General features: G+C 30.6%; 6 protein-coding genes across 13 annotated transcripts; 3 read left to right on the top strand and 3 right to left on the bottom strand.

Moving 5' to 3' along the window:
• Positions 1–1,608: 1,608 nt before the first annotated feature.
• Positions 1,609–3,253, bottom strand: LOC108574452 (thiamin pyrophosphokinase 1). Its single transcript, XM_017937051.1, has 6 exons — positions 3,190–3,253; positions 2,857–3,030; positions 2,496–2,758; positions 2,320–2,424; positions 2,063–2,225; positions 1,609–1,984 (listed from the first exon to the last, which is right to left on the bottom strand). The coding sequence occupies exons 1-6, from the start codon at positions 3,251–3,253 to the stop codon at positions 1,815–1,817; spliced, it is 939 nt and encodes a 312-aa protein (XP_017792540.1). The 3' UTR covers positions 1,609–1,814.
• A 622-nt stretch (positions 3,254–3,875) lies between these two features.
• Positions 3,876–5,049, top strand: LOC108574459 (UPF0565 protein C2orf69 homolog). The gene is made up of 5 exons (XM_017937059.1): positions 3,876–4,004; positions 4,085–4,212; positions 4,288–4,450; positions 4,529–4,772; positions 4,847–5,049. The coding sequence occupies exons 1-5, from the start codon at positions 3,876–3,878 to the stop codon at positions 5,047–5,049; spliced, it is 867 nt and encodes a 288-aa protein (XP_017792548.1).
• A 676-nt stretch (positions 5,050–5,725) lies between these two features.
• On the bottom strand, positions 5,726–6,523 carry LOC108574462. The gene is made up of 3 exons (XM_017937061.1): positions 6,055–6,523; positions 5,882–5,977; positions 5,726–5,795 (listed from the first exon to the last, which is right to left on the bottom strand). Exons 1-3 carry the CDS (start codon positions 6,521–6,523, stop codon positions 5,746–5,748), a joined length of 615 nt encoding a protein of 204 aa, XP_017792550.1. The 3' UTR covers positions 5,726–5,745.
• A 926-nt stretch (positions 6,524–7,449) lies between these two features.
• Positions 7,450–10,182, bottom strand: LOC108574449 (T-complex protein 1 subunit eta). Of its 2 annotated transcripts, none has more exons than XM_017937042.1 (6): positions 10,105–10,182; positions 9,287–9,547; positions 8,726–9,055; positions 8,181–8,653; positions 7,826–8,095; positions 7,450–7,744 (listed from the first exon to the last, which is right to left on the bottom strand). In XM_017937042.1, exons 1-6 carry the CDS (start codon positions 10,105–10,107, stop codon positions 7,462–7,464), a joined length of 1,620 nt encoding a protein of 539 aa, XP_017792531.1. In that variant the 5' UTR covers positions 10,108–10,182; the 3' UTR covers positions 7,450–7,461. The 2 variants fall into 2 exon arrangements, with proteins under 2 accessions (XP_017792531.1, XP_017792532.1); XM_017937043.1 differs by having other exon boundaries at positions 9,287–9,544.
• Positions 10,183–11,119: 937 nt separating this feature from the next.
• On the top strand, positions 11,120–23,122 carry LOC108574450 (adenylate kinase isoenzyme 1). 7 transcript variants are annotated; one of them, XM_017937049.1, is made up of 5 exons: positions 11,120–11,180; positions 21,143–21,352; positions 21,929–22,054; positions 22,636–22,821; positions 22,905–23,122. In XM_017937049.1, the coding sequence occupies exons 2-5, from the start codon at positions 21,167–21,169 to the stop codon at positions 22,974–22,976; spliced, it is 570 nt and encodes a 189-aa protein (XP_017792538.1). In that variant the 5' UTR covers positions 11,120–11,180; positions 21,143–21,166; the 3' UTR covers positions 22,977–23,122. The 7 variants fall into 7 exon arrangements, with proteins under 7 accessions (XP_017792538.1, XP_017792534.1, XP_017792539.1 ...); XM_017937045.1 differs by lacking the exon at positions 11,120–11,180 and adding an exon at positions 11,190–11,279; XM_017937050.1 differs by lacking the exon at positions 11,120–11,180 and adding an exon at positions 15,904–16,023 and having other exon boundaries at positions 21,121–21,352.
• Positions 23,123–24,129: 1,007 nt separating this feature from the next.
• Positions 24,130–25,428, top strand: LOC108574464. Its single transcript, XM_017937063.1, has 4 exons — positions 24,130–24,376; positions 24,477–24,623; positions 24,698–24,928; positions 25,241–25,428. Exons 1-4 carry the CDS (start codon positions 24,130–24,132, stop codon positions 25,426–25,428), a joined length of 813 nt encoding a protein of 270 aa, XP_017792552.1.
• Positions 25,429–25,589: the final 161 nt, after the last annotated feature.

The raw sequence follows: 25,589 nt of genomic DNA, 5'->3' as shown, positions 1-25,589 counted from the left end.
TTATTAGAATAAAATATTACGAAATTATAATGTGTTTTGTTTAAATGAGAAATAAATATACTTTAATTAAGAATATCATCTATTATATATTTATCACCCATGTACCACAGAACACATTAACCCTTAATATCATTGATAGACTATTCGGAACATTACACGTATAAAAGTATTAGGATATGAGCTTAGAAAAACCAATACTTCATGAAATATTTCAAATATTCGATAAGACACATGTTTCGTTAAACACGTGACGGCGAAACGTTCGAACGCATGGAATAAAAGATAAGTCTTATCAAAGATCTTAATATCTCACGATAGATTCTTCTAACATTATATCCTAATGCTTTTATACGTAAAATGTTCCGAAAGTCATAAAAAAGAAATTGCTAGATGAGCTAGCTCCATTGCTAGCCTAGTTGCTAGAATCACTCTGCATATTATATTTGTGCTTAACTTCTTCACACTTAAACATTTCTACCATAAAAACTAAAACACTAAAAAATGTAAGAGTGATAATAATAGTAATAGTAATAAAGAAATATTTGAATACTTTAAAGACTTAAACATTATTTTAAATATTTCAAGCAGTTCTGCTAATGACTGTAACATTATTTGGCCTCAAAATAGGCAATTAGTACATATTGTCATTCTTACATGTTAGTGAATGATTTAAAAAATACATTATACTTAAACTACACAAATAAAAAATAAAAATCAACATATGTAGAAATACATAAATAATGTACATGAAACCCTTACTAAATTATTAAAATAAATAATTTGTTAAAATCAATTATTTAAAAAAATTATAATATCACAATATCCACCTAAATAACGCAAATTAAGTAACATACTAAGTGTATACATCCCAAAAGTTCTAAAATATAATCGAAGAACATGTTTGATATGACTGTTATTAATCACAAAACAATTTAAGTATCATATATTAAACAATGTAAATATTGTAAAAATATTAAAATGCTAATTTTTAATACATTTACACTTTTCAGAAGGGTAATGAATACTGAGATTTAATTGCACACTTATAATTTACTTGTTATTGTATAAATAAAATTATACTTTTCCGTGTGTTTCGTTTAACTGAAAACGCAAGAATATTTCGTAAATAGTTGAAGATATAAAAAAATTGTTATTATGAGAGTTATTTCATATGGAAGGGGACATTGTATGGTGTAAATCATTTTTTGTATATAAAATTGTAGATTTCAAGATCAATTTAATTTTTTTAAATGGAGTACTATACAACTTTATTCATAATACGATGGTACTTGTTAAGACGAATTCAACGGTTTGCTACATACGGACATTCAATGTAGTATGTCATAAGCACAACAACAGAACAGACAATTTAGCAGATATTAGGTGATCTGGTTCAAATCCATAGCACGGGTTTGGCTAACCAACGACACACCATTTGTGTTGACCTAACTCCTTGGGATCTCACTAATTTATAACCTTCTAATATATTGAATGACCTTCTGCAACATTGAATTATGTGGCACACCGTTAGCACAACGCCATCATATTATAAATAAAGGTGTATAGTATTCCACTTAAAAAAGTTAAGTTGACCTTAAAATTTCCCCTACAATTTCATGTACAAAAAACTGTTTGCACCATACAATGACCCCCTCCATACCAAATAACTCTCGTAATAACAATTTTTTCATATCTTCAACGATCTACGAGATATTTCTGCATTTCATATACAATGCTACATTGCATATACAAAATACCTGCTTCACTATTACACAAAAACATTTAAGTATTGAAGATGATCAATTAACTAAACATCAACAGCAATTATTTGATGTAAATATTTCATAATTATTTATATTTTTTTGTAGTGGTTCAATACCCATAGTCCATATTACTGATGAATCTGTATTTACAGTTACTTCAGAGCAGTTGTCGTAAGTATTTGAAGAACTCACCAAAGCCCCAAATTGTAAAGTTGCATTATCTAAAAAGGTAAACATTTTTTTATAGTATTGAAATAATTAAAACATTTCCCTTTCATTATCAGTACGTCAATACATACTTAAATTCCACTTCAAACCAGTTGTTCTTATCGAATTAACAGGTGCACCAATTGGCAAAAGCCCACACCAACTACTATTTTGTACCAAAATTTTAGGAATGACTATATTATGAAGACCTGGTCTCAAAATCCATGTCAATGAGCTGCTTGCAATTTGGATCACCTAATAAATAAACAAAATAAATAGAATTATATACTTTAAAATTAAAATAAATAAGAAATAGTTAAAAAACAACAATACAACAAGTAAAAATTACCGGTATGTGTCCAATAAGCTTTTCACTTTTATAAAGGGTATTAATATTTCCCATGATATGATCAAATCTTCCTGAAGAGTCTACAAATACGTATATTCCATTTAACTGTCAACAATAATTTTCTTGTTATTAAATACAAATTATTTGAAAACATTTAAAAAAACATTAAATATTACGTTTATATTTTCTTTTGTAGCATACTGTCCCAATTGAAACAAAGCTTTTGCATAATCTGTGTGATCTTGATCAGGAGTTTCAATGATCATTGAACCTACACGCTTTAAGTTTTCAAGAATTGAAGGAGTGCAACTATCCATATCACCAGTAATTAAATGTGGCACATATTCACTATGATTTTCTCTTAATAGATCTATACCTTGCTCTTTTAAATAATGTAACCACCTATATGTTCCACCATCGACAGTGACTTTGATCTGAGCTAAATAATATACATATGTTTTAATAAAACATTTTCAATCAATTATCAATGTATACAATTCTTTTTAATACAATACTACTTCTAAACATTGAAAACACCTTTCTTCCAAATTTGAAGTAAACTGTCATCTTTCCAATTTAGTGGACTATTTAATATAACAACAGCATATTTATAATGTGTATCACAATTAAATATTTGTAAAGGATCCCACACTGTTCTGTTTAAGTCCAGATCACGTTGCATGATCGAATTCGATTTATATTTCTTTAAAACTGAAAAAAATATTTACGAAGATGGGTTATGTGACAACTTAGAAATATGTTAATTGAACTATTTAAAAACTGTTAAAATATTAAACGTGTGGTATAAATATAAGTAAATATTAGAATAAAATTAGATTCAACGTTCACTATTTTTGTCATGAGATTTACGTAATAACTGTTGGACTCTATTCATGATAAAACTGAGTTTCAAAATAGTTCTGAAATTGCACATAATTTATACATATATGTATAATATTTGAGATAATAAGAATTCTTTATATTTTAATTACTACTCTTATATACAATATTACGTATGATCATGCCATCTTATATGAAAGTTTAAATTCATATTGATTTATTATTGAAATGCAGACACCACGTGCTTTAATGTTATAAAAATGTACAGCATCATTTTTTTAAGCAAGTTTTTGTTCAATTTTCTATTTTACTAATAATTACGAATGTAACGAAAATGTTGTTCAATCTGAAATACTAAATTATTGAAAACCATAGTACAGTATTGCGTGTATTTCATTAATACATCGTAATTTGACAACTGTTTTTGTACTAGTATAAATATTAAACAAATGTGTAAAAGAAATGTGTAAGTGTGAAGGAATTATACTAAAGCGAGGCAAAAATCCTCGAAGCTGAACGTTAAAATTAGAAAACATATAATTCTCAAAAAAGCGAATATGGCGCATTGTATCTACTGTGAAGTACTAGTTTTTCTCTTTCATTAATTTCATTTCTTTACTAAATATATTAAACACAAAGTAAGAATTCAACTAATTGTTAATATGATTTATTGCACAAGTTTTTATTATAATTTTCTAAAATAATATTGAAACATCATGTCGTCCAAAATTTGGGTTTGGAGGAAAGTTCCCGGTATCATCGGCCGATGTAATGATATAATTTATTCTTGCCCAATATTACCATCAAGTCAGGATGTCCTTTTATATTTTGGAGGTGATGTTCAGGTATATAAAATACTGTTCATAATTGTAACTCTAACAAGTAAGATTTTACAGTACATCATATAAATACATTTTGAATGAAGGACATTCAAGAAAACATGGAACAACATGCAGATAGTAAAAAATATATAGAATGGAGTTTACAAAATACTGCCCAGATACTTTCAATAAACTTTCCCAAAAAACATATACTTGTTATTCGGCCATCCAGGTAATATGTAATTTAACTTGAGCAAAAACAGACAATTTTTTATACTTTTTATTATTATTTTTAACATTATTTCAGGATATATGTAACAAGGAATGCTATGTTTAGTTGTTTTGATAATTTTGTTCCATCTAATGAATATGGTGTACCATTGTTTGCCCCAACACATGATGCTTTAAAACATATACAAGAATTAGTTAAATCATCTTTAGATCACATTAAAACATGCTATGCAGATGAGGTATATTCTAAATTATACCATATGTATACAATTGCAAATTACAATTTTTAATTGAAATACATATGTTTGAGTTTTTAGGATCCTACTCATTTTAGTATTGAAAAAACAAAACTAACATTAATGGGTTTTAGTAAAGGTTGTGTTGTCTTGAATCAATTACTTCATGAGTTTCATTATTATCAAAATAAACCAAAATCTGATATTGGAATAAATAATTTTATAAAACTTATTGAAAGTATGTGGTGGTTAGATGGTGGACATGCAGGTTCTAAGAATACATGGATTACTGAAACATCCATACTGGAGTCTTTTGCAAAATTAAGTAATATAATTTATCAAACTTGAAAAATTCATTTGCCAAATTTTTCAATAATCAGAACTAATATATTGTTTTAGAAATAGATGTTCATGTTCATGTTACACCATATCAAGTTCAAGACACGTATCGTCCATGGATTTGTCAAGAAGAAATTCAATTTTGTAATATTTTACAAAGCATGGAAATTCCTGTAAAAAGAACTTTACATTTTTCAGATAAGCCAAGAAGCTTAAAAAATCATTTTAATGTTCTTAAAGCTATCAGAAATTATGCACAATAATATTGTTATATATACATTATTTATGATGATGATATTAAATAAAAAATATTTATGACAATTTCTAATGTTCAATTTTATTAGTAAGTTAATTGTGTTATAATATTATTAAAAGTTAATTAGTAAGTACATTACATATACAAATTTTTTATAAACAGCAGAACCTCTATTATCTAAATGAATTACAGAAGACTAAAAATTAAATTAAAGAAAATTCAAAACTGTAACAAGACTTAAAATTTAAATTATAGTTTACTTTTCACTTTTCTAATTCAATATTTATGTGATCTACACATAGCTAAATATTGATAATAGGAGATCAACTGCACTTCTAGAATTGTTAATTTTAATTGCTTTTTGTACTATTACAGCTTATTGTAATAATCATATGTTCATATATTAACTTAATATGTCACTTGAAAAATCTGTTTTACAATGTATTTTTATATATTCCCCATATCTATCATGCAATATTTCTATCTAATATTTAAATACCTTCTTAAAGCTAACTAATATTTGCTTAATTATATTGTCATATAACATAAATTACATGGGGAAGTAAAAAAGTAACTTTGATACATTATAAAATTTTATACACAATGTAGAAATATTAACTTAGATGGTATAAAGATCTATGTAAAATAAATATTTTACATGAATATTAAATATGTTTCAAACACGTTGTTTTATTATATTTTACTAGCATTTATTTTGACATTTGGTACGGTAGTAAATTATACTCCCAGATTCTGAAACAAATGATTAATAATTAGTATAAAACAATGATTTAAAAGCTGTCTTAATGTATGTGTGTGTGTTTAATAAAAACACTTACCATTATTTAAATGTGATAATTTAACTTCAGCCCACTCATCAGATCCATCGCAACAATCACAATATCCATCATTAACTTTATAAGATGGTATTTTTGCTGAAGTTTGTTTGAAATTATTAATAATATTATTGAAAGAAAAACAGATATATAATAAAATCCAAGCTATTAAATACCTGTAAATTGTGAGGACGTTATTTCACAATTAAAAACACCATTGTTACATGCATTAGTACCAGGTTCATCACTACCATCCAAAGGACAGTCACAATAATTGTCGTTAATTTTAGTAAACTCTATTTGATCTTTTGAAGCAAAACAGACAAATTTTCCTCGCACATTTGGCAGGTATTTTGAAATATCTTGATCACGTGTTCCACGCAACGACACAGTTCGACCTTCCTTATCGCCAAGAAGTTTAGAATGCAATGAACGATTCCATTTTGAATGCACTTTATCAGAAATAATATAATTAGATGATCGTACAGAGCCACTAATTAATTTTCCTACGATCGCTTGATTAAGTTCTTTATAATAAAATAACTGATAACCAACGAAAATGATAGCAACCATAAACACACAAATCAATGTAAATTTCAATTTTTTTCGCAGAAATCGACGTTTCCAAGATATTTCGGTTTTCATATTTGCCGGTTCTATAATTATCTAGTACTTAATAGTTGAGTGATTTTTTCTATTAAATAAAATTTCTGTTTGCAATAGTGATTAAGGATTTATGCCTGTTTTTTTAGACATTTTTTAAATATATCCCAGAATGAATTTACGCGATGTATATATTTTTCTTACTCAAGGGTCACATCACGCTTTATTTACAAACAGTATGGAACTCGTCAGTCTCCTATGAACATAGTCAAAGCTACGTTCTGTCTTACGCAAATGAAGTTGTCTTCAATTCATCGATACTTATAATTATGGAATAACAATTTGAATTTGGATTATAAAGCTTAAAATGTCGTTACTAGAAGATTAATTCAATACTTATTGGCAATAATAATGTTTTTTATAAACTATATTAGTGAACATTTTAATTTTTGTAACAAAGCTATAGAGGAGATATTCAAGTTTCTGAAAAATACAAATAGAACAATATAGGTTCAAAATGATTAAAGTTATAGTTTATTTTTAATTTAACACAATAATGTTGAACAAAAATGTCACAAAATATCAAAAAAAGGGCAAATTATAAATTATTTGCGAACATCTTAATATAATAATTATTGTAATTTTTTTAAAGCATACATAGTACATTTTCATTTTAATACTTAATTTTATAATTAGATCAATATTTCGTAATGTGATAAATGCAAAGGCGTGTCATCTTTTAATTCGTTTACATGACGTGTAATTAAAACAATAATAAATGTTAGTGATAATAACTTTAATGGCAAAATATTGAAGCACTTCGTGTAAAAAAATGTGAAATATAATTTGTCATATATTACAATGTAGGAAAGAAGTATGCAAAAATCGCGTTGAGTAGTCCAATAATTTGTAACGATATAAAAGAATTATTTTGCATTACATTAGTACATGTTTTTTCAAGCCAATAAAGGGTTTTATTATTACATTGGTCTTCCCATGCCACGACCCACTGTAGGAGCATCCTGACTACTTTTAGGATTCTTTATAGTCTCATCCACAGATAAAATGAGACATGCTGCTTCGGTAGCAGCCGTTAGTGCATTAATTTTTACAACAGCAGGTTCCCATACATAAGCTGCCATATTATCACCAATATCTTCAGTTTTGATATCAACGCCATAAGAATGCATACCTTTATGCTGTTTCTGCCGTAATTTATTCAAAATATTTGTTGCATCGAAACCAGCATTGTCACATAATTGTCTGGAATTAATATATTTATTATTTTCTACAACCCTAAAATTATAAGTAATAAAATAAAAATTAAAAGAAAAAAGCAAATACCTTGGTATAACTTCAAGTGCGCGAGCTATTGCTCCAATTAAAAGTTGTTCTTTTCCTGCTATAATACGAGAATAATCTCGTAATGTCTTTGACAATTCCATTTCAATAGCTCCTCCACCAACTACATAGGCATTTGTTTTAAACAAACGTCTTACAACCATAATAGCATCATGCAAAGACCTTTCAGTTTCTTCCAAAAATTGTTCTGCTCCTCCACGTAATATAAATGTACATGCTTTAGCACGCGATCCATTATAGAAGACATTGAATCTAGAAATGATTATTTTGACATAACAATCATTGACAAAATGCGTTAGTTACATACTCATAACTCGTAATACTGCATTTTAAATACCTTTCTCCTCCAATTTGTCTCTCTACAAATATTTCACATCTACCAAGGTCTGCTTCTTTGATATCAAGTACAGTTGTTAGAATACTTCCACCACAAGCATGCATTGTTCTTTTTAAATCTTCCTCAGGAACTCTACCTGCACAAAACATATCTCTATCTGCGAAATATTGAGTAGCAACATCACCAATGGGTAATTTCGACAATACAACTTGTGCTCCACTCTTATGGATTTTATCAAGCTTGTCGTACAAAATTTGCCATTCAGCATCTACTATTTTTTGATATTCCGCAACATTATCCACACGTATTTCAGCATTATCTCGTTCTGCTTTAAGCTCTAATTCGATATTCAATAAAGCAATTTTGCAATCATTATACTTTTTAGGTTGCATTTCAAATCCAGCATAAGAAAATGTTTTTTTAAAAGCTACACCTTTAATTTGTTCAGAATCTTCTAATGCTCCTCCAGAAACCTATATACAGTTTTTGTTTCAACACAAATATTGTATCTATAAATCAATTGTTAAATCTGTCATTAAACTTACCTTTTTAAAACCAATCATATTAAGAGGTAACAATTCATCAAGCATTGTAACAGCTTCCACAACCATACGACTGAAAAACTCTTTTTGCCGATGAATTAACTTTGAACTCATAGATGTAGCTGCACATTCTTCTAAGAGTTCTATTAGTTCTGTTTGATTAGATTTATCTATTTTCACACTCACTGCATTTATTTTGTCAACAGCTACTTGAAGTGCAAGACGAAGAGCTTTAATCATAATACGTGGGTGTACTCCTTCTTCAATAAATGGTTTCATTTGCTTCAAAAATTCTCCTGCCAATAAAACTACACTTGTGGTACCATCACCAACCTGCAGTGCAAAATACAAAAAATTAAAATCTTAATGTATAATATTTTAATGAAATAGTTATAGTTTAATAAAATGTTTGAACATTATTGAGGCAACTGTAAATCTTTAAAATGTTACCAGTCTATGAGTTCCTAACATATTATTTTCTGTAAATACGTTGGTAATGCTACATTTTAGTTCCATTACCATTTTACTTTTTTACAGTATTAATATTTACAAAATATTTCTTACCTCTGCATCTTGAGATTTTGCAATATCTACTAAGGTTTTTGCTGCAGGATGAACAACTTCTAAAAGTTTCAAAATGGTTGCACCATCATTTGAAATAGTGGCTTTTCCATTTTGATCAACAATAAGTTTGTCCATGCCTCGAGGACCTAAAGTAGTCCTTACAGCATCTACAACTATTTGACATGCATTTATATTTGATATTAACTGTTGTTTTCCTTGTGATGCATCTGTGCCTTCTTTGAGTAAAATTATTTGATGCTGCTGAAAAAAAGCATGAACATATGAGTATCTTCTCATTTTTATTATTTTGTGGTCAAATGTACATATGGCTTTTGTAATAATATGGCAACTGAAAGCTTTTTGTCAAGCCTGTCAGATTTTATAAGACAAATGAATTAAGAATCCTATTTTTTGTTTTCTTGTATGTAAAATATTTATTGGAAGTAAAATAGATCAGTTTACATTAATTCTGAAGTATTAGACATTCTATTAACATTGGATTATTTCCACAAGCACATTGTGGGAGTAAGCTGAAATTAATCTCCATATAAGGTTAGAGCAACTCAATTCATAATACGATATTCATTTTTTTTTTGCTTGTTAATTTATTGATACCTTGTGGATACTAGTATATCTAAATATAACTAATTATTAATATAAGTGGAAGCTACTATTTGCTGTCATAAAACATTTCCTTTAGGAAGTTCTGTTAGATAGTAAGTGGTTTATAATAAAACTTGTAATACAAAGTTAAATAATATTTGTGAATGAAAATTTTGTTTCTTCTTAAAAAAATAAAACATTTTATTCTGACTCACCATTTTTATTATTTATTTTATGATTTTCCGGTTATGTTCAAATTTCACGCACAGTGCCTGAGTGCAGTTCTGTAACCTGTAAATATATTCGAGATTATTCTGCTAGGATACAAGCGTTAAGTATGGTTCACACTCAACAGAAATAGGTTTATCGAAAATGATTGACCAATCACAATAAAATTTAAACCCGTTAACAGATTGTATATAATTTGAGAAAATACAAATGATAATTAGTTGAGTTAGACATTATATGAAAATAAAATAAATATAATTACGAGAATGAGAATATAAATTAAGCTCCTAACACATGTAAGCATAATTATTTTTCTTCTATGTTAAGTACTTACGTGGTATTGGACAAGTAATACCTAAAGAATTTAAGATTATACAAAATTAATTTACAGCAAATAATTGATTCATCTTTATTGTTTCATTAATATTTAACTTTTTAATGTACTATTTTTTACTAAGAAGAATTGTTACAGAATACTTACTTTCAAAAAATGTTATAATGTTCATATTTTCATACTTTCATATTAATATTTTAACAGTACAATTGGAATAATATTTTCAAACGTTAAAATTTTTCAATAACTATTAAAATATCAATTATGATATGTAATATTTATACAATATTTGTATTACATTTGTACTCTATTTTGTATTGTAATCATATTATCATTCAATAATTAATATTGCTAAATTATCTTTATAATAACGAGTTCTTCTAAACCAACGATAGATGGCGTTGCTTTAAACAAAAAGATTTCCCTTATCCGTTAAAAAACGAATAAGGATTGGAGGATTTAGTGTTGGTTAAAATTTTAAGGGGGTGGTATAATTCGTGACCTGATTACGTGAATAGAAACTAGGATTCAACATTTATCGCATATTTATTTTTAAACTCTGTACGTTCTGCAAGCTCTGACTGTATACATTTACCTACACAACTAAATGCTATACACCACCTAATCTGGCGAATAGCCTACGTGCCGAAATTATTTTAGTCGTCCTACAGCTTTTAAGCGAGCGCACAAATTTTTGAAATTTATATCGATTTATGACAACTGTAAAAAGTATATACCTTGTGTTGCATAATATTTTTAATTTTCAGTGTATTCCAACGAAATTACATATTCATTTACGCATTGGAACAAGATAATCGTGTTGTTGAGGTAAAAGAAAACAAATTCAAAATTTAAAGAATTTACAGTTTTCAAAGATAATCTACCCTTCGAAATTTGTGATTTTTCCGTTCATGTTCAATTGCTAGAGTGCTGTAGTTTGTTTTAATATTGAAGATCATATTTGTCGGCGGTGAAGTAATTTTAGAGACACTTGGATTATTTCCGTGTGCTAACATTGGGGATGATAGGAAGTTCAAGGTGCCAAGGGTGTGAGTTACACATTACTATGTATGTATACGCAGTGTGTGCACTGTATCCATTTTGCGTGCAAGATGCTGACCTTATGTCGTTGCACATGCGTGAAATGACTCCCACCTGATGACAACGAGCCAATGACAAATCGATATGTTCGAAATTTCAACGCGAAAGCTTTGACTATTCTTCTCAACAGTTAATAGTGAAATCTCGGGTCCGATGTGTCTTGAATAGTAAGTAAACGGTCACGTGCATTATTAATGTGCCTATCGTAATAATTTCAAGTGAAATCTATCAAAGCAAAAATACAATCTCTATAAATTCGTAATCGCGCCATTTTTAATATGTATCACTTTTGTCGTTATTACAACTTCAGTTGAATGACACGTGTTAAATGAAATCGTAATTGAAAAGTCACATTGTCATAAAAATGTTCATTTGATACTGTGAACTCTTATAAATTTTTTATAAATGTCCTTTCTTCAAAAATTGTTAATTATTCCGTGAGCTTTCATATTTTTATTTGAATACAATATGTACCACACAGTCGTATAGTGGTATGCAAGTTAAAATTCGAAAGAATCTTTCTTTTATTTTATACAAGCATATAAAATTATACATAGAAAGGATAATAAAATAGACGAAAAAGTTATCTGTTATTATGTAAGACCGTTTTTGATTGTATGAACAAATCATTTGCTGCACTGTAAAATTTCGTATGTACTGAGAAAATGTATGGGAAAATAGTCCACTATTTAATAGTATCAGTTATAAGATTTTAACGACTATCATCTAGATTAATTCGTGTCAATTCAGTTCGTGACAATTTCAACTTCCTCATTGTAAGTAAGCAGACATGAAATACATACTTATCATTTTAACGTTTAAGTGATACCGCTTTGAGATGGAATAGCAAAAAAATTGATCAAGATAAGTTTATAGATAAAAAAGTTTATCGAAAACATTTGATAAACAGTGTCCAGTGATACGAAAAAATATCATTTGTTAATTGAATGTTTTCAAAATCATGCAGAATTTCTCAATATACACCCAAATCTATGAAAATGTACCATAAAAAATAATATGACCTCGATTATTGAAAAACCGAACTTGTATTGGAAGTTTTGTACGATATTTATTCTTATTAAGGTTGTATTTATTAATGTGATACAGATGAGATTTAATTATGAATATGAATTGATCTAGTCGAAATAAAAATTCAGGTTCATAATGTGCGTTTAAAAAATGTTTCAATGCATAATTTTCACCTGAAATAGCGAATAATTGCTTACAACTATTTATAACATAATCACGTCGGTGAACGTAAATTTATATGGGCACTGGGCTGTACATAATATACAACGTTCAGTCTTATTGTGAAACGTTCATGTATGAAAATTGCCTTAAAGTTCAAGGGGACTATAAAGAGACAGAATATTAGAAACAAAATAGATATTGATTGAGGTGATTTAAATAACATGCTGACATGTCAATGTGCTAACCAAAAATCGCAGCAAAATGAGGTTATTTATAAAAATATTCATTATTTACAAACATTTTTCTCTTAAAAACCTTTAAAAATGCTGAATGAAATTTCTTAAATTTTTTGATTGAATCTTACTATGTGACACGTACCAAATCTTCGTTGATTAATGTTTAAAGAGTGAAAGTGACATTTTTCTTATTTCTTCAAGTCGAATACCATAATCACTTCTATATCTTTCCATGTTTCATTTAAGGAAAATAAGACAATACCTCTTTTTTTTTTTTTACATTTTTTAGTATTTCGTATGGTAAAGGTAGTAGTATAAACGATTTAAAAGAAAAACAAGACCAAACCTTCTGTTCTTTCTCAATCAACTACAAAAAGCACAGAAAATAAGTATTTCAAATATTCTACGTTATTGCGTTAAAAAAAAATCAAAAGCAGGAAATACAATATACAGGGTGTTCGGTTACTCCTGGGAGATAATTCAGGGGATGATTGTAGAAGCCGATATAAGACGAAAATCAAGAATAAAAAATTAGGTATGAAGCTTTATTTTTTAAGTTATTGACGTTTAAAAATATCCCTGAAACCGAGCAAACCTTCCTACACCAACGAATATAGGTCACATCAAGATACGGGAGGTACAGTGATCCTCAAAACTAACGACACATGCCGGAACCTTACCTCGTAAAAATAGAGATGAAGGCAGTGACATTTGGCGCTATAAACGACGTTACCGCTGACCATGTGTCGTTGGTTTTAGGGTGTACACCATCCTGAGGTGTCTAAGAATAAGTAAGTGAAGTTTGGGAATTATTTTCGCAGAGGACGATAATGTAACTTTTAGCTTCTTTCTTTAATTTTTTAAAAAGTAAAAATGTTACAAAATGGAGGAGTTATTGCAAAACCTCTTCTGCTAGCCGCCATCGCCGGCAAGGAAATAAAAAATTCTTTTCCTTATATCAATTTCTAGAAATACACTCCGAGAATTTTTTTCCGGGACTAGCCGAACACCTTGTATATGGCGCACTTTTGTGGTTATTGACGATACGAACAAAGGCTCTAGCAGGATAAGGGGGTCAAAAGTACCCTTAAACCAAATTGGTCTTGTAATGGACCATTTGATAGCTTGCCGAAAGAAAACATTTGGCACCAAGTTTCAACCCTCTTTCTAGACCAGGATATAGATACAGGAAAAATTCGGATTATCAGTTTTTGCACTATTTTCTCTATTTAGTGGTGTGCACAAATTTTGAAAAAAATTTGACACATTGCACATATAAAGGTGCATATTACGTAATTTCTTCTGATTCTTTCGTTGTAAATCCTAGTTGTAAAAACTGGAAAAAGGCAAAGGAACGCGCACTTCTTTTGAAATTTTAAAACGACGATTTTTATATCTTTTTAGTAGCAGCATCTTAACATAACTATTATCCTTAATATTTTTAGATGTTTTGACAAGGTACGCCGTAGTTTAAAAAATTGAAAACCAATTTGTTCGATATATATTTTACTCATAAAAGTAACCACCATTTATATGGTTGACTTCGTCTCATTCTTCTGCTATTATTTTGTAAAAAAACAATGCCCATTGTCAATTCAGAAAATGTAGATACAGATAGGTCCTACTACTACTACTTTGTAATATTGAGACTAAAATAACTCCTAAACTAATGGTTTTTCGATATAAATACCTTAATACAAAATTACATGGTTATATGGGAAAATTATATGGTTTCATTTAAAAAAACGTATGTCACCTTCATATGACATCAAAACGTCTATCTACAGGAAAACTAATTACACCAAATTCTGTCCCTCTTGAAACCATTCAATTCCTCTCTGGACCATTTTTCGTACAACTGGTAGTTTACGAATAATACGCATTTATGGATTAAAATTGGACACTTCCATTCTTCACAAAACTTTCATTCCCACGCACGCGCTTCTGGGTTTTTCCCCCAACAAACAGCAAACGCGTCGGTGGGCCGCTTTGTGCGTTTTCGGGGCCCCCCGCAAGAGGGCTTGGTTCGTGTCTCTAGCTTTCTCTTTTGTGCTCGACACACACTAGCGGTCCGCTCCTGGTGTGGTCACAGTCCAATCCCGCTTTGCTCTCGAAATATAAATTGGTTTATACATCTATGTTTGACTAAAAATCCGCTTTTTCGCGATTTCCAACATGTTATCATTTGTTAATAACTTTGAAGCCAACAAAATCATGACATAAACTCATCATTATTTCACGTAAACTACAACATACATTTTTGTCAGATTTTTCAAAACGAGGATAAGGGTTCGTTTTTGCAAGACAGAAATTTATTTACAATTTTCATACTGAAAAGGAGTGCGTACAACAAAATTAAAAATATTCTTAGAAACTTTCATCTTTTGTGATGCGAATGAAAAGAAAATAGACTGCAACATATTACAGTTTCATCAAAATCGGAATTGAAATGGAATACCCACTCAGTGGTAAAATATTCTTTCCAAAGATAGTTGCTGGGACGAAATTAGAGTGAAGAGGTACGTTCTAAATCGTAGAAGAATATTTGACCGGACCGGGAGCGGACCGCTAGTGTGTATCAGGCCTTATTGCTTTCTTTCTGCGCCCCTTAGCCTACGTCCTGACTAGATGTCGTATAGCGACAAAATCGGTCGGTCGACCCTTCGAAATTTGTGATTTTTCCGTTCATGTTCAATTGCTAGAGTGCTGTAGTTTGTTTTAATATTGAAGATCATATTTGTCGGCGGTGAAGTAATTTTAGAGACACTTGGATTATTTCCGTGTGCTAACATTGGGGATGATAGGAAGTTCAAGGTGCCAAGGGTGTGAGTTACACATTACTATGTATGTATACGCAGTGTGTGCACTGTATCCATTTTGCGTGCAAGATGCTGACCTTATGTCGTTGCACATGCGTGAAATGACTCCCACCTGATGACAACGAGCCAATGACAAATCGATATGTTCGAAATTTCAACGCGAAAGCTTTGACTATTCTTCTCAACAGTTAATAGTGAAATCTCGGGTCCGATGTGTCTTGAATAGTAAGTAAACGGTCACGTGCATTATTAATGTGCCTATCGTAATAATTTCAAGTGAAATCTATCAAAGCAAAAATACAATCTCTATAAATTCGTAATCGCGCCATTTTTAATATGTATCACTTTTGTCGTTATTACAACTTCAGTTGAATGACACGTGTTAAATGAAATCGTAATTGAAAAGTCACATTGTCATAAAAATGTTCATTTGATACTGTGAACTCTTATAAATTTTTTATAAATGTCCTTTCTTCAAAAATTGTTAATTATTCCGTGAGCTTTCATATTTTTATTTGAATACAATATGTACCACACAGTCGTATAGTGGTATGCAAGTTAAAATTCGAAAGAATCTTTCTTTTATTTTATACAAGCATATAAAATTATACATAGAAAGGATAATAAAATAGACGAAAAAGTTATCTGTTATTATGTAAGACCGTTTTTGATTGTATGAACAAATCATTTGCTGCACTGTAAAATTTCGTATGTACTGAGAAAATGTATGGGAAAATAGTCCACTATTTAATAGTATCAGTTATAAGATTTTAACGACTATCATCTAGATTAATTCGTGTCAATTCAGTTCGTGACAATTTCAACTTCCTCATTGTAAGTAAGCAGACATGAAATACATACTTATCATTTTAACGTTTAAGTGATACCGCTTTGAGATGGAATAGCAAAAAAATTGATCAAGATAAGTTTATAGATAAAAAAGTTTATCGAAAACATTTGATAAACAGTGTCCAGTGATACGAAAAAATATCATTTGTTAATTGAATGTTTTCAAAATCATGCAGAATTTCTCAATATACACCCAAATCTATGAAAATGTACCATAAAAAATAATATGACCTCGATTATTGAAAAACCGAACTTGTATTGGAAGTTTTGTACGATATTTATTCTTATTAAGGTTGTATTTATTAATGTGATACAGATGAGATTTAATTATGAATATGAATTGATCTAGTCGAAATAAAAATTCAGGTTCATAATGTGCGTTTAAAAAATGTTTCAATGCATAATTTTCACCTGAAATAGCGAATAATTGCTTACAACTATTTATAACATAATCACGTCGGTGAACGTAAATTTATATGGGCACTGGGCTGTACATAATATACAACGTTCAGTCTTATTGTGAAACGTTCATGTATGAAAATTGCCTTAAAGTTCAAGGGGACTATAAAGAGACAGAATATTAGAAACAAAATAGATATTGATTGAGGTGATTTAAATAACATGCTGACATGTCAATGTGCTAACCAAAAATCGCAGCAAAATGAGGTTATTTATAAAAATATTCATTATTTACAAACATTTTTCTCTTAAAAACCTTTAAAAATGCTGAATGAAATTTCTTAAATTTTTTTTTTTAAATTTTTTGATTGAATCTTACTATGTGACACGTACCAAATCTTCGTTGATTAATGTTTAAAGAGTGAAAGTGACATTTTTCTTATTTCTTCAAGTCGAATACCATAATCACTTCTATATCTTTCCATGTTTCATTTAAGGAAAATAAGACAATACCTCTTTTTTTTTTTTTACATTTTTTAGTATTTCGTATGGTAAAGGTAGTAGTATAAACGATTTAAAAGAAAAACAAGACCAAACCTTCTGTTCTTTCTCAATCAACTACAAAAAGCACAGAAAATAAGTATTTCAAATATTCTACGTTATTGCGTTAAAAAAAAATCAAAAGCAGGAAATACAATATACAGGGTGTTCGGTTACTCCTGGGAGATAATTCAGGGGATGATTGTAGAAGCCGATATAAGACGAAAATCAAGAATAAAAAATTAGGTATGAAGCTTTATTTTTTAAGTTATTGACGTTTAAAAATATCCCTGAAACCGAGCAAACCTTCCTACACCAACGAATATAGGTCACATCAAGATACGGGAGGTACAGTGATCCTCAAAACTAACGACACATGCCGGAACCTTACCTCGTAAAAATAGAGATGAAGGCAGTGACATTTGGCGCTATAAACGACGTTACCGCTGACCATGTGTCGTTGGTTTTAGGGTGTACACCATCCTGAGGTGTCTAAGAATAAGTAAGTGAAGTTTGGGAATTATTTTCGCAGAGGACGATAATGTAACTTTTAGCTTCTTTCTTTAATTTTTTAAAAAGTAAAAATGTTACAAAATGGAGGAGTTATTGCAAAACCTCTTCTGCTAGCCGCCATCGCCGGCAAGGAAATAAAAAATTCTTTTCCTTATATCAATTTCTAGAAATACACTCCGAGAATTTTTTTCCGGGACTAGCCGAACACCTTGTATATGGCGCACTTTTGTGGTTATTGACGATACGAACAAAGGCTCTAGCAGGATAAGGGGGTCAAAAGTACCCTTAAACCAAATTGGTCTTGTAATGGACCATTTGATAGCTTGCCGAAAGAAAACATTTGGCACCAAGTTTCAACCCTCTTTCTAGACCAGGATATAGATACAGGAAAAATTCGGATTATCAGTTTTTGCACTATTTTCTCTATTTAGTGGTGTGCACAAATTTTGAAAAAAATTTGACACATTGCACATATAAAGGTGCATATTACGTAATTTCTTCTGATTCTTTCGTTGTAAATCCTAGTTGTAAAAACTGGAAAAAGGCAAAGGAACGCGCACTTCTTTTGAAATTTTAAAACGACGATTTTTATATCTTTTTAGTAGCAGCATCTTAACATAACTATTATCCTTAATATTTTTAGATGTTTTGACAAGGTACGCCGTAGTTTAAAAAATTGAAAACCAATTTGTTCGATATATATTTTACTCATAAAAGTAACCACCATTTATATGGTTGACTTCGTCTCATTCTTCTGCTATTATTTTGTAAAAAAACAATGCCCATTGTCAATTCAGAAAATGTAGATACAGATAGGTCCTACTACTACTACTTTGTAATATTGAGACTAAAATAACTCCTAAACTAATGGTTTTTCGATATAAATACCTTAATACAAAATTACATGGTTATATGGGAAAATTATATGGTTTCATTTAAAAAAACGTATGTCACCTTCATATGACATCAAAACGTCTATCTACAGGAAAACTAATTACACCAAATTCTGTCCCTCTTGAAACCATTCAATTCCTCTCTGGACCATTTTTCGTACAACTGGTAGTTTACGAATAATTCGCATTTATGGATTAAAATTGGACACTTCCATTCTTCACAAAACTTTCATTCCACGTACGCGCTTCTGGGTTTTTCCCCCAACAAACAGCAAACGCGTCGGTGGGCCGCTTTGTGCCTTTTCGGGGCTCCCCGCAAGAGGGCTTGGTTCGTGTCTCTAGCTTTCTCTTTTGTGCTCGACACACACTAGCGGTCCGCTCCTGGTGTGGTCACAGTCCAATCCCGCTTTGCTCTCGAAATATAAATTGGTTTATACATCTATGTTTGACTAAAAATCCGCTTTTTCGCGATTTCCAACATGTTATCATTTGTTAATAACTTTGAAGCCAACAAAATCATGACATAAACTCATCATTATTTCACGTAAACTACAACATACATTTTTGTCAGATTTTTCAAAACGAGGATAAGGGTTCGTTTTTGCAAGACAGAAATTTATTTACAATTTTCATACTGAAAAGGAGTGCGTACAACAAAATTAAAAATATTCTTAGAAACTTTCATCTTTTGTGATGCGAATGAAAAGAAAATAGACTGCAACATATTACAGTTTCATCAAAATCGGAATTGAAATGGAATACCCACTCAGTGGTAAAATATTCTTTCCAAAGATAGTTGCTGGGACGAAATTAGAGTGAAGAGGTACGTTCTAAATCGTAGAAGAATATTTGACCGGACCGGGAGCGGACCGCTAGTGTGTATCAGGCCTTATTGCTTTCTTTCTGCGCCCCTTAGCCTACGTCCTGACTAGATGTCGTATAGCGACAAAATCGGTCGGTCGAACGACAATGCGACAGTGTCCATATACGGCGGCTGTCGAAAACTATTTGCGACCAAAGCGGTCAGTTTTCAAAATGCCTTTGTCGAAGTCTGAGTTTCTTTTTCTTAATGAAAATAATTATTTAAAATATATATTATTAAAAATACACAAAATACAAAGAGAGTTAATTTAACAAAAGTTTCAAAAAATGAAAGTCCTCAAAAATAGCAGAGACGGGCGTCCGTGTTAAAAAGTCGAATTCTAAGTCCGAATCTTAATCAGAATCACGGTTTCTTAATCACCAATTTGTCGCCAGGACTTCGTGCGTGCGAAAAACAAACTCTTTTGAAATTCAAACAATGTCATTGTTTGTCAATGACAGACAAAATCGTCGTTGTCGCATCGCACGTGTTGCCAATTTGGACGCGAACATGGAATGTGATTTATTTCTTTCTTGTCGCGTTGGTCGGTTGATCGGACGACAACGATTTTTTCGTTGTACGACATCCAGTTAGGACATAACCTTAAAACTACTCAGGCAGAGGTGAACAGTTTATACGTGGTATCTTTGTAGGTTTGTCTTTCTTTTTCAGATAATAATTATTGAATATATTTACATGAACGATAGTTATTACAGTGAGTAAAATGAAGTTAATATAAACGGTTTGACACGATATAAATTCGACAACGACTCTTTACGAGACACACTCTACGCGACGACAACAACCAACAACCTTTTTTCCATTCGCCACCCTCTCTATTTGTACTCAGTTTTCTTTCCATGCCTTCGCTTTCTCCCACTACACACACAATTGTCGTACTTGTTCGTCACCCTCAGTACACGCCGCCATTTTGGTTTTTCCCGAAAGGACTGACGCGTCGGTGGGCCTCGTGCGTCAATGAGGCCCCTCGGCGAAGGGTCTAGTTCATTGCCCTTTCTCTCTTACGACTGCTCAGAGAATTTCCGATACTACATATATTACACAAGCGTCCCACTGGTCACGAAAGAGTTAAATCGTGAAATATTCACATATTAATCGTTTAAGAAGGTTAACTAAATTACTATGACGAGATTCACGATTTGACGAAGTTGAGTTCACTGCACCAAAAGATGCATTCTTGGTTAGGGCGAGAAATAAGCACAAGTAGAGGACAATTGTAAATTATATTTTCAACCCTGAATTCAGGTGTTTTGTATTTACTGCACAGAAATCATCGCACAATTTTAAAGAAATGAAGACTGTTTGGATAATTGGTGGACCAGGTTGTGGCAAAGGAACACAGTGCGAACGTATCATTGCAAAATATGGTTTTTTTCATATAAGCAGCGGTGACCTCTTGCGCGAAGAGGTCGCCACCGGCAGCCCCAGAGGAGCTTCTCTTCAAGAATTAATGTCCAAAGGGTTATTTGTCCCAACGGTAAATTATGCTTTACTCTATCGAAAAAGATGCTGTTGCGTGTACCCATTTTTATGTTTTCGATACAGTGTTACAAGCTGTCCTACTAGTGAATGCACTCATAAGGGAACAACCCGAAGTGATAATCACCGATTTTCATGAAACTTTGGTATATAGTAATTCTGAAAAAAATATTCGATACGAATTTTTTTTTATATCAGTAATCGCCTACATTGGAGGGGTGAAAATCGCTCTCAAAGTTGGAGGTGGTAAATATATTTAATCTAATATTTCGAAAACTATTAGAGATGAAGGAATAGTGTAAGTTAACGAATTTTGAGATTTTCAACAACAAATTTGAAAAATAAAAAATAAAAAAATAGTTCAAAACAAGTGTGTTTGTTACACCCATCTTTGAGGACGATTTTCACTCTTTCAATGTGGATGAATGCCGATAAAAATACGTGTCAAATATTTCTTTCAATACTACCATATACCAGTTTCATAAAAATCGGCGATTTACACGTGGTGATTCTCTTTTGTAAGTAAAAATAAGAAATAAAATGTGATCAACGAATAAATCTTATTTTCTATTAGGATATTGTATTGGACCTGATAAGGGAACGAATGGAAAAAGCTAAAAAAGAAGAAGCTACAAAAACCGGATTTCTTATCGATGGATATCCCCGTGAATTAGAACAAGGCCTTCTCTTTGAGAAGAATGTAAGCGTTTAACGAAATGGTTATCGTATATGCACATTGTCTGTTATAACAAAAAGTGATTCTCAATAAAGGTATTAACCCCTTGCCTTATAACAACGAGTCAGACTCGTGGCACAGATTCTGGTCGAGATATGACAGAAACAGTTTCATTTAAAAAAAAAAAAAAAATGAATTTCAGTTCTAACTTTCGTTTTAATTTATTAGACTCAGTATTACCAAATGTAATTAATCTATAATACATTAACTTTTCTTGTCTAAAACAGTAAACAGCTGATGCATAGTCAGCAAGAAAATCATAAGTCAAAGGGTTAACAATGTTTCGTACAATGAAAGAACTTTGAAAATAATTAAAAGATATTACAATAAAATAATATTATGCGGATATAAAATTTAATTTGTGATTTTCTATTAAACGACATAATATACTGTTGTTTTCAAAATTGTTTAATTTTTTTCAATTTTTTCTTTTAACTACAAACTTTCGAAATTGTACCAGATAAGTGTTTAATATAAAAGGTTGAAAATTGCTAACACATAGAAAAGAAGGAAAACTTTGAATGTTAAATGTTTCACGAATTTAGGTGTGCCCAGTCGATTTAATCATTTTCTTCGACGTTTCGAACGACACGTTGAAGAAGAGACTGTTAGGGCGTGCGGCTGTGTCTCAAAGAGCTGACGATAATGAGGAGACGATCAACAAGAGAATCGAAATATTCAATGTGAAAAATGGGGAAATTGTTGCGCATTACAAAGACAAAGTTGTTAAAGTAAGTATTCTCGTGTTCAAGTCGTATCGTAACACAATGAATAGGTACAAAGATGTGTTAATCGCAAAATTATTTTATTTAAGATTAATGCTGAAGGCTCTGTGGACGATATATTTGCCGAGGTTACGAAAGCAGTTGACAGTTTGTTGGCGTAGATCTTTCACAAAAATATTACACGATATACTAATTATTTCAAACAATTCGTTTAAGACCTCTATTTGTTCTACATTTCTATTCTAACACTTTTTTTTTATTCTAGTTCATTTAAATTAACCGAAAGAATTGAACTTTTGCAAGTTTCCAAGAGATTTATTTAACGTTTTAAACATTCTCGTTAACTGTGACATGCGATTAATTATAATGATGTACATATGTTGCAAAACTGAAGTACCTGTTTTTCCTAGCAATACATACTGTATAGTAATTCGAAAGAAAAATCTATTTACCGTACAATTCGATATCTCGTAGGAAGTACCTGCTAGTGTAAATTGAGGAGTTGACATCGTAAACGATGTTAGCGTTTACTGTTTTTCCTAGCAATACATACTGTATAGTAATTCGAAAGAAAAATCTATTTACCGTACAATTTTCGATATCTCGTAGGAAGTACCTGCTAGTGTAAATTGAGGAGTTGACATCGTAAACGATGTTAGCGTTTGAGGTGAAAGTTTTCAGTGTAAATAAGAAACATGTGCCTTTTAATTTCGACACTTAGATCGTTTATCACTTGATCGCTATGAATTTTTAGCGTTTACCACCTTTACAGATTTTGAGGGAAAATAAATGGTATATTTATGAAATGGTAAATGTACCATTCTATTGTACGTTAAAATGGTAAAAAATGTATCAGATTACTTAAATTTATTTATCTGTACACTCTACTTGTAATGTACTATTTGTGCCTCTTACATCGTTTACCATTTCAACTCCTCAATTGTTACCATATTGTTTATAAATTTAGCAACTGTCTTAAATAATAATAAAAACTAAATGTATTTTATGTTTTTTGAAAATTCATTTTTAAGCAAATACTTCCTCCCTCGCTCGCATCATATCAACGCAATCAATTGTTACAATTTAATTATCATCCTGATTCGTTACATTTCAATAAAAGTCAAGCGCACAAATGATTGGAAATCCATTTGCATTGTGTGTATATCATATGTCGGCACATATATAAGTTAATTAGCTTTGACATTGAATTACGTTTCTACGATGAATTAGCGGGAGATATTGCAGTTGTAGAATAAATAACGCATATTCGTGTGAACGTTCAAGTGGATAAGATTCCGTTACGAGTTTTCCAAAATGAAAAGAGTAATTATAATTTTAGTATACTTTATAATGCGCTTAAAGCTGAACTTAATTATGTGCGACAGTTGCTGCCAGATTGATTCGCGAGAATTACCATACTATAAATTAATGAAATCTAACGCCCGCTCGGATCAGTTAATACTTTCAACAGCGACGGTCCAGAATATAAGCGAATGTAGAAAGTTTGCCTGGGCAAAGAAAGCATTGGCATTTAATTATGGTTTGGAAGTTGGTCGTTATGGTAAGAGGAAAAATTGTAAATACGTTATAACACTGAGTGATCGTACTTATTACTGCTATGAAAACGCATAAAAAAAAGGTGTTTGTTTGTATCAACGTAGAATGGAACATCGGTACTCAAAACAGAAGAAGAGGAACCAGAAAAATATGCCAAGTTCTTCAGTGCCCTGAGATTCATAACTTCACTACCCTTGTGCATGATAAAAATTATAAATATTACAGCACGTATCCTAGCTCCATTTCAATAGGTAAACGAATCGAAGAACAGAGGTACGTGATATACTTGTATATCTGACAAAAAATTTGTACAAACTACATTTAGATTCCAGCTTTACACTGGCCTGTATCCCTAGAGCAGGGGTATTCGTGTTTTCAAGCAATAACTTGAATTATAGCCAAGCACAAACTGCTTGCCAAAAATTCAATGCATCGCTTGCTCACATAATTAGCGAAGAACGTACGAATGGTCTCGCCAAGTACATTTCACTAAACACACCCACTTTCGTTGGACTCAGTAACCGTAACAATGAGAAACTTTGGAAAAACGAATTTGGTATTTTACTGAAATTTGATACTACGAAAATGTGCTTCAACGGTAGAAATTGTATCATTACTGTCCGCTGAAACAAAATTTTTGCTTAAATTTTAACATTGTTAATTATATTCTTAATGAAAAAAGTATAACATTTTCGTTGCAGCATGCAAACCTAATTAAGCAGAAAAAAAGTAGAAAATTTTCCAAATTTTAATTTTTAAAGATTATTATTTTTCCATACAAATTTTTCCTATTATACTACAGTGCAATGTTATTTTTACAGATCTCGGATACTACAAATAAATAATAAAAACTGTGTACAACTTTCAGGCGAACCACTGTTTTGTTTTAATTATCGAGCATGGGGAAAGGGACAACCATCGCACTCGAAAGGATGTGTGAGTCTTGTACAATTACCTGAAGTAAAACCTGGTTCTTTTTGGAAAGTTGTATCCTGTGATAGCATATTACCTTTTATTTGCGAAATTTTACCAATATATCAATTTTTACGTAATTAGAAAAATATTATCTTTACAAACAATATGATAATAATATGTGTAAACTACGATAATTATATCTATTCTACAATATGTACAAATCATTTGAATGAATTAATCTCAGTTTAAATACTTTTGGTGTATAGTATAATGTATTTAAATAAATATACTATTTATTAAAA

The sequence above is a fragment of the Habropoda laboriosa genome, unplaced genomic scaffold, assembly GCF_001263275.1.
Source record: "Habropoda laboriosa isolate 0110345459 unplaced genomic scaffold, ASM126327v1 scaffold172, whole genome shotgun sequence".
Lineage (NCBI taxonomy): Eukaryota > Metazoa > Arthropoda > Insecta > Hymenoptera > Apidae > Habropoda > Habropoda laboriosa.
This window is presented reverse-complemented; position numbering and strand designations above follow the sequence as displayed.